The 10,537-nt window shown below is 43.1% G+C and overlaps 2 protein-coding genes across 3 annotated transcripts; both read left to right on the top strand.

The window, feature by feature from the left end:
* Positions 1-596: 596 nt before the first annotated feature.
* Positions 597-7,190, top strand: LOC147159366 (calpain-5). The gene is made up of 13 exons (XM_086059532.1): positions 597-711; positions 926-1,128; positions 1,202-1,333; positions 2,045-2,256; positions 2,357-2,549; positions 3,975-4,150; positions 4,272-4,349; positions 4,472-4,808; positions 4,877-4,999; positions 5,147-5,343; positions 5,959-6,077; positions 6,610-6,746; positions 6,830-7,190. Exons 2-13 carry the CDS (start codon positions 964-966, stop codon positions 6,998-7,000), a joined length of 2,040 nt encoding a protein of 679 aa, XP_085915658.1. The 5' UTR covers positions 597-711; positions 926-963; the 3' UTR covers positions 7,001-7,190.
* A 790-nt stretch (positions 7,191-7,980) lies between these two features.
* On the top strand, positions 7,981-10,428 carry LOC147159365 (transmembrane protein 272). Of its 2 annotated transcripts, none has more exons than XM_086059731.1 (5): positions 7,981-8,072; positions 8,576-8,653; positions 8,725-8,775; positions 8,863-9,069; positions 9,213-10,428. In XM_086059731.1, the coding sequence occupies exons 2-5, from the start codon at positions 8,590-8,592 to the stop codon at positions 9,419-9,421; spliced, it is 531 nt and encodes a 176-aa protein (XP_085915857.1). In that variant the 5' UTR covers positions 7,981-8,072; positions 8,576-8,589; the 3' UTR covers positions 9,422-10,428. The 2 variants fall into 2 exon arrangements, with proteins under 2 accessions (XP_085915857.1, XP_085915858.1); XM_086059732.1 differs by lacking the exon at positions 7,981-8,072 and adding an exon at positions 8,082-8,227.
* Positions 10,429-10,537: the final 109 nt, after the last annotated feature.

Here is a 10,537-nt window from a genome sequence, read left to right as displayed (position 1 = left end):
TGGTCACCGGCCAATTGCAGAAATCATATAGATGCATTTTTTTTTTAAACTAAATCCATTTCATCATCTTGACTTTTGGTGAAGGTTTCTCGTCGGCTTTATATTTGGCAATGAAGCAGTTAAGAGTGTCATGCCTTCCCTTTCTCATGTGTCAGTGGGCAACGCACACGCACACACACACACACGCGGACACAAACACACCCTGGATGGAAACTGATACCCAGGGAGTCCTGCGGGACACACTAAGTCAGAGAACAAGCAAAAACGATAAGGCAGGAGAAGATCTTCTGTGCTGTTAGTGAGGTGAAAACAGGCCGAATTTTTACAAGAGTAGTCAAACAAGATATCATTTGACTTAAATTAGAACAGCAGAAGCAGCAAGCAGTAAGTGATACACACACACACACTCTGTCTCCTGGAAAAGTCATTATGCAGCCGAAGCGTCCACACACAGGTGAGTGAGGTTAAAGTGCTCATCTTGAGTGTCTGAAACTCAAGTGTTTCTTATGTAATTGTAGCTTGTTGCTGTGATCAACGGCGTGTCACGTCGCCTCGCGTGCTGGCTGTCTTTTTAATGCGTGTGTTTGTGCAGATGGATAGAGTTACGCCGGCCGTCGCCAACATCCGCCGCCTGCTTGCGACACCGATTAAGACGATCACGCTGCCCCTCGCACCTTCTTCACCCTGGAAGCAACGTATACAATCCCGCAGGTAAATTTGTCATCCAGGTTCCAAAGCGACACATTTCAACGTGACACTGGAGGAGATGAAACCTGCAAGCTGCATGGGAAAAAAAACGACCCAGTTTTTAGTAGGAGCGTGACGGAAGGTTGAGAAAATAAGTGGAGGATGAATTAGATAATTTGAGGAAGTGATTTTGTCCCCTGGAGGTAAATTTTTTTTTGCTTATTTTCTTTAAATGCAGTGTTGTTGATTTAAGTGTTCCCCGTCCCACGACAAAGTATGACGGAACGAGTGAGTGACTTCCAAGGTCAGAGCTTCCGCAAGCTGCGCCGGGCTTGCCTCCGCCGTGGCGCCCTCTTCAAGGACCCCGTGTTCCCCGCCGCCACCCAGGCGCTCTTCTACAAGAGGGCGCCGCCGCCAGGGGTGACCTGGAAGAGGCCTCGGGTGAGACGGGTCGCCTTTCGGGTGCTCGGCCCGTTTGCGCGGTTCACTTGATTGTTGCATCTTTTCATCTCAGGAGATCTGCAAGGACCCGCGTTTGTTTGTTGACGGCATCAGCACACGTGACCTGCACCAAGGCAGTCTGGGTAACTGCTGGATGGTGGCTGCCATTTCCTGTCTGGCATCTGAGCCGACCTTGTGGAAAAAGGTAATATTTATCGAGCTATAGATGTATATACATAAGTATATTGAATATATATATGTGTATCAGATAATTTGACAAAATTTGAAATAGACAGATAAACAACCACGGACGTATTTTGCCGTCAAACAGTTTTGATCTGACCAACCAATCAGAGGCTGTAAAAATGCTGACGTTGTGGAAGGTGAATTTGAAATATAATTGGTAAAAAAATATATATATTCAAATGCTTCTAGTGTAGAAGTTATATGGGCTAGCATTACTACTTGTGAGGGCCGTGAGCAGATTAAACATAGCAACACAAAGACTGATATCAGAATAAAAAATAAATTTAAATAAATCCGCCTTCACAATCTGGAAGCAGTACAGAGTTAAATTTGACACCTCAAAAGTGTTTCTATTGGTCCACACTAAATATAGTAAGAATAACACTTTTGAAAGTGTGTTTTTTTTTAACATTGAAATTGGGTTAAAACAACTCTGACGATAGTTGAAATTTAATAGCAGTCAACACTGGTCAGTGTTAATTTTACACTAGTGTGAGGCGATTACTCTTCGTCGTTTGTCGATAGGTGCGAAGGCTAATCTATCACTAGGTGATCAACTCTTCAAAATAACACCAATTAACTTTAAAATTACCCTTCAGGCGTTAACTCCCAACAATTAAACTCTGACATTTTAACACTCCAATTTTTGCTGTGCACTCCTCCCGCCAAGGTCATCCCCGACCACGCGGACCAGGAATGGAACCCCAAGCGTCCAAATTTGTACGCAGGGATCTTCCACTTTCGCTTCTGGCGCTTCGGCCGCTGGATGGACGTTGTTGTGGACGACCGGCTGCCCGTCAGCAGCGACGGGGTTCTGCTTTTCTGTCGCTCGGCCACGCCCAGAGAGTTTTGGAGCGCCCTGCTGGAGAAGGCCTATGCCAAGTTTGTCACTCTGCCACCTCCGCAGACAACTTTACATCACATACGTTGACATAGAGTGACGGGAAAAATGTCATTTTGTCTCGCCGCCGTGTCCTCGCAGGTTAAATGGCTGCTACGAAGCCTTGGAGGGAGGAAACACCGCAGAGGCTCTGATCGACTTCACCGGAGGGGTTTCGGAGCCTCTCAGCCTGAACCGCGAGACTCTCACCTTGCACGGTGACCAGAGGAAGGTTCTCTTCCAGACGCTGGCCAAGGCCCACGAACACAAAGCCCTCATCACATGTTCTATACGGGTAATTGACAAACAAATACGCTGCTGTTAAGCTCATGTGATTGGTTCCAGACAGTTGCCTTCACACCTCCACCTTTCAGTATTGTTCCTCAGAAGACAGACTGGAGTCACTCCCTTGTGTATTGGAATTAAATACACTATAAAAAGTGCTAAAACACAACAAAACTAGTTACACAATATCAAATGGGACTTATTTTTATTACAGTGACTCCCAGGTGTCTGCGAGCCATAGCTTGGGTGTAGGTAAAGTTTGCAATAAATGAAAGTGTTGTATAACTGTACAGAAGTTCATACCAAATGTTATTTTTTTTCGTTGTCAAAACTCACAATTTTACACAGTTCCACTTTTTTCCACCAAAAATTCCCCAACGGCACATTCAACATGATGGATTCACATCGTTCTCAAAATTCTAAATGTTGAGCTCATGGAATCCTTTTCAGCATTCCAGAAATGACCACATACCAAACATTCCACCAACATCATCCATATCGTTCAATATAATTCCACATTTTTCACCAGCATACTGCATATTTTTCTCCAATACATTCCACATCGTTCTATATTATTTGATATCATTTAATATCATTCCACATCATTTCATGTCATTCAACATTGTTCAGTATCATTCAACATCATTTAGCATTCTACATCATTCCATATTGTTTAAGATCATTTTACATCCTTTAATATCATTCCATATCATTCAACATTATTCAGTATCATTCCATATAATTGATCATTCTACATCATTCCATAGTGTTCAACATCACTCTATATCCTTTAATATCATTCCATATCATTTAACATTATTCAGTATCATTCCATATAATTGATCATTCTACATCATTCCATATTGTTCAACATCATTCTATATCCTTTAATATCATTCCATATCATTTAACATTATTCAGTATCATTTCATATTATTGATCATTCTACATCATTCCATATTGTTCAAGATCATTCTATATCATTCAACATTATTCAGTATCATTCAATATTATTTCATATCATTCCACATCATTTCATATCCTTCAACATTGTTCAGTATCATTCCATATAATTTTTCATTCTACATCATTCCATATTGTTCAAGATCATTCTATATCATTCAACATTATTCAGTATCATTCAATATTATTTAATATTATTCCACATCATTTCATATCATTCAACATTGTTCAGTATCATTCCATATCATTTTTCATTCTACATCATTCCATATCCTTTAATAGCATTCCATATCATTCAACATTATTCAGTATCATTCCATATCTATATCATGGAATCATGAAATGGCAAATGTCTAGTAGGTTAATAGAAGTCCTACTTTTACAAGAACAAAGCCCCCCCTAAAATAAATAAATAAATATTGTCCTATTTTAATGAAGAATAAAAAAAATTTTTTTGCTCCTCGTTTGCCAGCCATCTGAAGGCGAAATGGTGGAGTCAGTGATGGACTGCGGTCTGGTGCGGGGTCATGCCTACGGAGTGACTGCGGTGAGGAAGGTATGGCAAGGAAGCGGAACGTCTCGACTCTTCTTGGTGCGCATGAGGAACCCGTGGGGCACCACAGACTGGACGGGTGCCTGGAGTCAGCGGTAAGGAGCAGACTAAAATAAAACCTCTGCTGACCTTTAAGGGACAGTTTCACAATTTTCTTCATGCCTTCTCTGACTTTAACAAGAATTTGGAATTGCAATCTGTTTTTGTCCTGTGCAGGTCACAGCAGTGGCAGCAGATGAGTCGTGCAGAGAGGGAGAAGATGGGACTTGTAGTTCGGGACGTTGGCGAGTTCTGGTAGCTATTGTAGCTGTTTGTTTGTCTTAATGTACACACGTGTACAAACGATGTGCAAACAAATTTAAGTCATCATTTAAATATATTGCGGGATGTGTACGTGGATCCTGCCCTTCCTCCAGGATGGACTTTGAGGACTTCTGCCGCTACTTCACCGATGTGGTGGTGTGCCGCCGAGGGGAGAGGGCTCTCCTGTGGCCCAGCTCCCACTGGAGAGAGGTACGCTGCTACGGGTCGTGGGCTCCGGCGCCACCCCGCCCCAGCAGGCCCCCGTCGGCCATCTGCATGCTGAGCCGGAGGAAAGACAACCCGGGAGGGAGCGGCAAGGAGGATCCGGCCCAGAAAGGAAGATGTGATGATGAGGAAGACGTGAATGGAGGCCGGGAGGTGCAGATGGACGAGAGGAGCCGATGCGGAGGATGTATCAACCACAAGGACACGTTCCTGCACAATCCACAAGTAAAGCGACATTGAATTTTTCATACGTGAACAAGCTGGAATGCAAGCTTCCTTCCTTCCTCCTCCAGTTCATGTTCGAGGTCCGAGGCCATAAGGAGGAGGTGCTCATGTGTCTGCAGCAGGAGGACCAGCGGATACGGAGGAAGGATGGAGGAGGAGACAACCTGCCCATTGGTTTCGAGGTACTCAAGGTGAGCTTTGATTAGAGCATTTATTACATACTGTATTCTTGACATCCACTTCCAGACTCATATTTAAATTATTATTATTATTATTTGTTACAATGTTTAAAAGTAGTTTGAGTTCATCTCAATCTCCCCACCCACCTCCACTTTTAGGTGGAGGAGAACCGCTGCAGCCGGGTGCAGCGTGTGGTAGAGCAGGCAGCCAGCTCCGTCTACATGGACTCTCGCAGCATCACGCTGAAGGCCGCTCTGGCGCCGGGCTGCTACGTGGTGCTGCCCACCACCTATTTGCCAGGAGCCAGCGGGCGCTTCCTCGTACGCCTCTTCTCGCATTCACATGTCCAACTCAGGTGTGGATTATTATTATTATTATTTTTTTTTTTACACCTTTTGCTTTTGGCATTCGGCAGAGGTGTTTCCAATTATATGTTAGCATTAAGCTAGCGGACTTAAATGGACGGTGAGTGCCATCTAGTGCTCAGCTAATACTTTATTCATAAAAAAAACTATTAATTGCAATAGTATGCAAAAAAACATCACATTAACCTATATTTTTTTATATAGCCTAATCACTAGCCGATCGCTAATTATATTACATAGCTAGCTTTCGCTAGCTTCTCCCATTAGCCGCTCCAGTTACTTCTTGCTAGCTGCTCTTGTTAGTCACTGCAGCGAGTTCTTGCTAGCTTGCTCTTGCTAGCTGCTCACGCTAGCTGCTGCTGCTCCAAATAATAATTGGTAGTATTTATTGTTGGTCTCTGCACGTGCTTCAAAATCGTTGCATTCTACACACGATACCTTGAAGGGCAAAGTTTTGTGGTTGTTTGAACCTTTTGGTTTCTATAGCTCGATCCAAGTTGCTGTAGCAAAAAATGAAGTTGACTCAACTTGAGTTAGGTCAAGTCATGTGACTCCCCCACCTCTGCCATTCAGTATATTCTGCCAATAATTTTTTTGTCCTCTAGGGAACTGAAGGACGACTTGCCATCGCCGTCCTTATTCCATTGCTTTTTACCCCAGCCCACTGTGGTGACCACAGTCTACCTACAGAGGGCGACAGGACTCTGCCCTCCCAAACAAACGGGTAGCTCCTCTCTCTTTACTAGATAAATATACAATGGTGCCTTGAGATACAAGTGACTTGACTTATGAGATTCGAGCCATTGTTGGACCAGCTATGAGCAGTGAGATCAATTCACAACAAGCAGCAGTTTAGTAGATAGTGAACAATTCTCCAGAAAAGAGGCTTCAAGATGTTTACTGCCACTATGCTAGCGTAATGCTAATGCTAACACATAACTGGAAACCCCATAGACAAATGGATACTCAACTTTATTTATGGACATTTAAAAAACAGCAGCATACAAAATTATTTCTTCAACATCTGACTTTTTTTTTTTTTGTAAAGCCAGAATGGTAGGCCTACTGACATTTGGGGAAAGACGATTTGAATGTTTTGGTCACGGAACAAATTAAATGAACATCTGAAGGCACCACTCTACTAAAATACATTATGACCTTTACTTCAAGTTCACCTGTAAACCTTATAGTGCATTTTAGGTTTAGGCTTCCTCGTGCTATCCCCTGTCGCCTAAATGGGATGTTTTGCCCGACAGCTCCAGATGTTTACGCCATCATCCGTTGTGAAAACGCCACCGTCAGGTCTCAGGTGTTTAAAGCTGACGCAAACCCAGAATTCCACCTGAGAGCCATCTTTTACAGGAGATATCCCGATGCACACATCTCAGTCGAGGTTTGCCATTTTACAGGAAGTACCAGCGACGACGCGCTTTTGACGCGCGCGCTTTTGTTTGATTCCCGATGTGTTGTGTACAGCTATGGAGCAGAGGCCTGCTGCGGGACTCCATCTTGGGCCATGCCCGACTCCACACAGCGCCGACCGACCAGAGTCAAGACCGCGCGATAGATCTACGAGGAGGCCGTCCGGGTTCGGGAGGCCGCGTCTGTTTGGAGACGTCGTCGAGCGTCTGCCTGACAGACTTGTAGCAACCTCGATCGGTTACCATGGTAATAAGAACTGCGCCGTCTCCTGGGGCATTTTCATGTGAATATTCTGAAACGGAGGAGCTTCACACCAAATGCCAAATACTTGATGATACTGTTGTACGTCTGCCATCCAAAGATGATTTGATTTCTTTCCATGTGTCATTTCTCAACTACTGTATATAAAAAGATCTCCAAATAAATAATACTGTTACTCCATCAAGCATGTTTCCATGCTCATATCCATTGTTTTGATAGAATTGGTGAGTTGTTGCAACGTTTTAGTGTTAGCGACCCCGTCTAAGAATTCGTTGCATATGGGATATGTCACGCTAGTATGAGAGTGACTATGCAAGTTTAATTTAACACTCCTGCTCCCCATTAAGACCTTACACCTTACCTTGTAACAACCATGGACACCAGGGAGGTAACATTGCTAGTTGGTCTCAATTTGGACATTTTTATTTAGGGGTGTACTCAATTTCGTTGTCAGCAGTGTCATTTCTTCAGCAGGGATGGTGCTGGGGGAACTAAAGTCCAGTTAGAAATATGTGTAGCTCCAGTCAATTTTTATTGACATTCTATAATTTCTCAGGGCACCCATATATCGGTATATAACGGTCCATTCAGTGTTGTCCTATATATTCACTCAAAACTTAAGGAAAAGGCGCCTTTCTAATCCGTTACATTTAGGTTGACTTATTTCCCAAATGAGATTTGTTGTGGATCATCATAATTACATTTCATTACCGTAAAATAGATGCCACTATTTTACAATGGAACAGCCTGCATTCAAACATTGCACATATTGTTCAAATAAAATTATTTTAAAGATTTAATGTACTTTTTAGTTTTTACTTACGTTTCAATTTTGATGCAGTGTGGTTCATCCAAAAATAAAAACAATCTAATAATTTTTAGAACAGTACATTTTTCAATCACTTGATAGCGGGCGAACCTCCCTGCTGACGTCATCAGTTGACATCCGCCCACACCAGCTTGCCGTACGTCGTGTGGCGGTGATTGGAAAAGGCGGTCAACTTCCCGAGCAAACTGCAAGTGGTCGCCAGTGCCGGTAAGACGAAAAACTCACCTGCGTGGACACGTGGGGCGAAAAAAATGGCGATTGTTGTACGTTTGGAGAACAAACCGGAAGACCGTACTGGTGTTTTAAGTGGGGTGTGGTACTGAAAGTTTCTGTTGAAGGGCGAGGCTGTGTTGTTTTGAACTGTGAGTAAAACCTGTTTTGTATCGCTTATTCGTTGCTTATTTGAATGCACTGTAAATTGACATGATGTGATTGTGTAAAAACAACAACATATTTTTTAATGTATTTATCTTATTGTTGTCAATGTTGTCAGCAAACATCCGACAAGCTACAAGGTGAATGCTCCAGATAGGGGATAGGACCGTACCTGTAATTTTGGTCAAACTGGCTCTGCTGGGAATGTGGTCTGACTGCTTCCATGTTCTATATCACTGCTGTCTATGACTTTATGACTTGTTTCATAGTCAAGAAACGCTATAAAATGATAATTGACAAAATGTGAATTTGAAGTTCTTCTTCCTCAACTGTAGGTTTGACGGTCATCATGTCCAACCCTGTCCCCATGCACCTCATCCGCAATGCCCCCCAACCATCAATACCCGTGCTCGGTGAGACTCCTTAAATGCTGCCCGCTTGAGTGATGTCACAATCCTAAAGTTCTCCTTTATGCCCCCTGCAGTGGCCATAAAAGTGCTCTTGTGCATCATCCCAATCGCTCAGATCGCAATGGGTGAGTGACACCGGAACCCCACCCCGAGTTACCCCTCAAAGCTTAACCACATCTCCTGAATTGTTGCTATGACAATGATGTCATCAGGCGCAGCGCACCTGGACGACTGCCCCCGCCAGCACTACATTCCCATTTACCTGATCGTGGTGGGCGTCTTCTTCATGATGCTGGTGCTGCTTATTTTCCTGCCCTGCGCCCGGGAGCCCGAAGACGGACCCCCGAACCCGCTCTGCCGAGTCAACTGGGGTTGTAACGCTTTGCTGGCGTTGTTCCTCGTGGCTTGGTTCATCGCCGGTGAGCGCTCAACTTTTTCGTGACATAAAATTCGACGTCAGTGGTGCCAAACATTTAGGCGTTGTTTATTGTAATACAGATTAATTTAATGCTTGTTTGCTTAAAAAAAAACATTATTTTCATATTCATATTCTTTCCTCTAGGTAATGTGTGGATCTACTCGATATACAAGCCAAACTACTACAAGAACATCACAAGTGCTGAGCCCTACTGCGACAAAACGCTCTACCTGTTCGCTTTCTGGACCACAACGCTGGTCTACATCGTGGTGGGTTTGTTCGCGGCCCTCGGCTTCCTAGTGCTAGTGTGCCTCTACTTGTGCGGCCACGCGGACCACGATGACTACATCTAGAAGCCTGACGAGGCGGCTGGGTAATTGTCTGAGCCTTGGCGGCGCTGTGACATTTTTCGCTGTGTGAACTGATTACAGTTTTGGTTACATCCAATCCGCAGTTTTAAATGTATCTTTTCTGAAGACACATGACTGTCGAATTTTAAATTATTATTTTTCTTTACAGGGACTTTAACATGTAGCCCAATAATTTTTTTAACATCTTGCAACAAAAGTGAGTACACGCCCAAAGGAAAAAATCTCCAAAATGAGCCCATTTGGCGTTTTTTTTTTCTATCCTCGGGGTCATGATTGTTGATTGATTGTTGAATCAGGAAGTCTTGTGCAGCATTAGAGGGGAGTCAACCCCAACCCCCCATTTTTTGGGGGACAATAATATGTTCTATGCAGCCCCACTAGTCTAATTATGGTATTCTGGGTAATATTGTGTTAGTAGAATATAAATTAAGCAGCACAATGGTTATTATGGATAAAAAATTTATTAATTCACTTTATGGGTCAATTTAACCCAACTTTCTGGGTTGTTTTATTCAAAAAGACAAAAAAAATTGACCCAACTAAGGGTCTGACCAATATTTATGAGTTGTTTTACACTAAAAGACAAATTTTTTGACTAAAAGTTGGGTCAAAATGACCCAAGTAGAAGATCGGTCCATTTTTGACCCATAGTTGGGTTATTTTTGACCCAACTGTTTTTTTTAGAGTACATCCATCTCAGGGGGGGGGGGGGCATTTTGCCACTTGCTGTGGACTGAAGATGACATCGGTGTTGCTCAGGTCTCGGGTAACAACCAATCACAGCTCACCTGTTTTCTGAAGCTGTTTTCTGTCATCTTCAGTCGACAGCAAATGGCAAAATGGCCGCCCCCTGAGATGGATAAAAATGTCATGTTTCGACTAGTGGGGTCACATATAACATTGACTTCCATTTTAAATGATGACAACTATGATAATCTTCAAGTATGATGTCAGATGTTTTGTTAAATAAAAGAAACACTGTATGGGAATTCACTGTGTAAAGTAAATGATTCGGGAATTACACAGTCGCCACTTTGACCAGACAACAGCATCACATACTTAAGTTTTTTTAATACATAATTTACATACAAATTTAAC

Source organism: Leptonotus elevatus, chromosome 17 (assembly GCF_054856555.1).
Source record: "Leptonotus elevatus isolate MCC_2025b chromosome 17, RoL_Lele_1.0, whole genome shotgun sequence".
Lineage (NCBI taxonomy): Eukaryota > Metazoa > Chordata > Actinopteri > Syngnathiformes > Syngnathidae > Leptonotus > Leptonotus elevatus.
Note: the sequence above shows the minus strand (reverse complement) of the source record. Positions and strands in the feature narration are given on the sequence as shown.

Coding starts and splice junctions, on each gene's coding strand:
- LOC147159366 (XM_086059532.1), top strand. CDS start 964: ATGACGGAACGAGTGAGTGACTTCCAAGGTCAGAGCTTCCGCAAGCTG. Junction 1,334..2,044: donor AGCCGACCTTGTGGAAAAAG/GTAATATTTATC, acceptor CCTCCCGCCAAG/GTCATCCCCGACCACGCGGA. Junction 2,257..2,356: donor CTGGAGAAGGCCTATGCCAA/GTTTGTCACTCT, acceptor GTGTCCTCGCAG/GTTAAATGGCTGCTACGAAG.
- LOC147159365 (XM_086059731.1), top strand. CDS start 8,590: ATGTCCAACCCTGTCCCCATGCACCTCATCCGCAATGCCCCCCAACCA. Junction 8,654..8,724: donor ACCATCAATACCCGTGCTCG/GTGAGACTCCTT, acceptor TGCCCCCTGCAG/TGGCCATAAAAGTGCTCTTG. Junction 8,776..8,862: donor AATCGCTCAGATCGCAATGG/GTGAGTGACACC, acceptor TGATGTCATCAG/GCGCAGCGCACCTGGACGAC.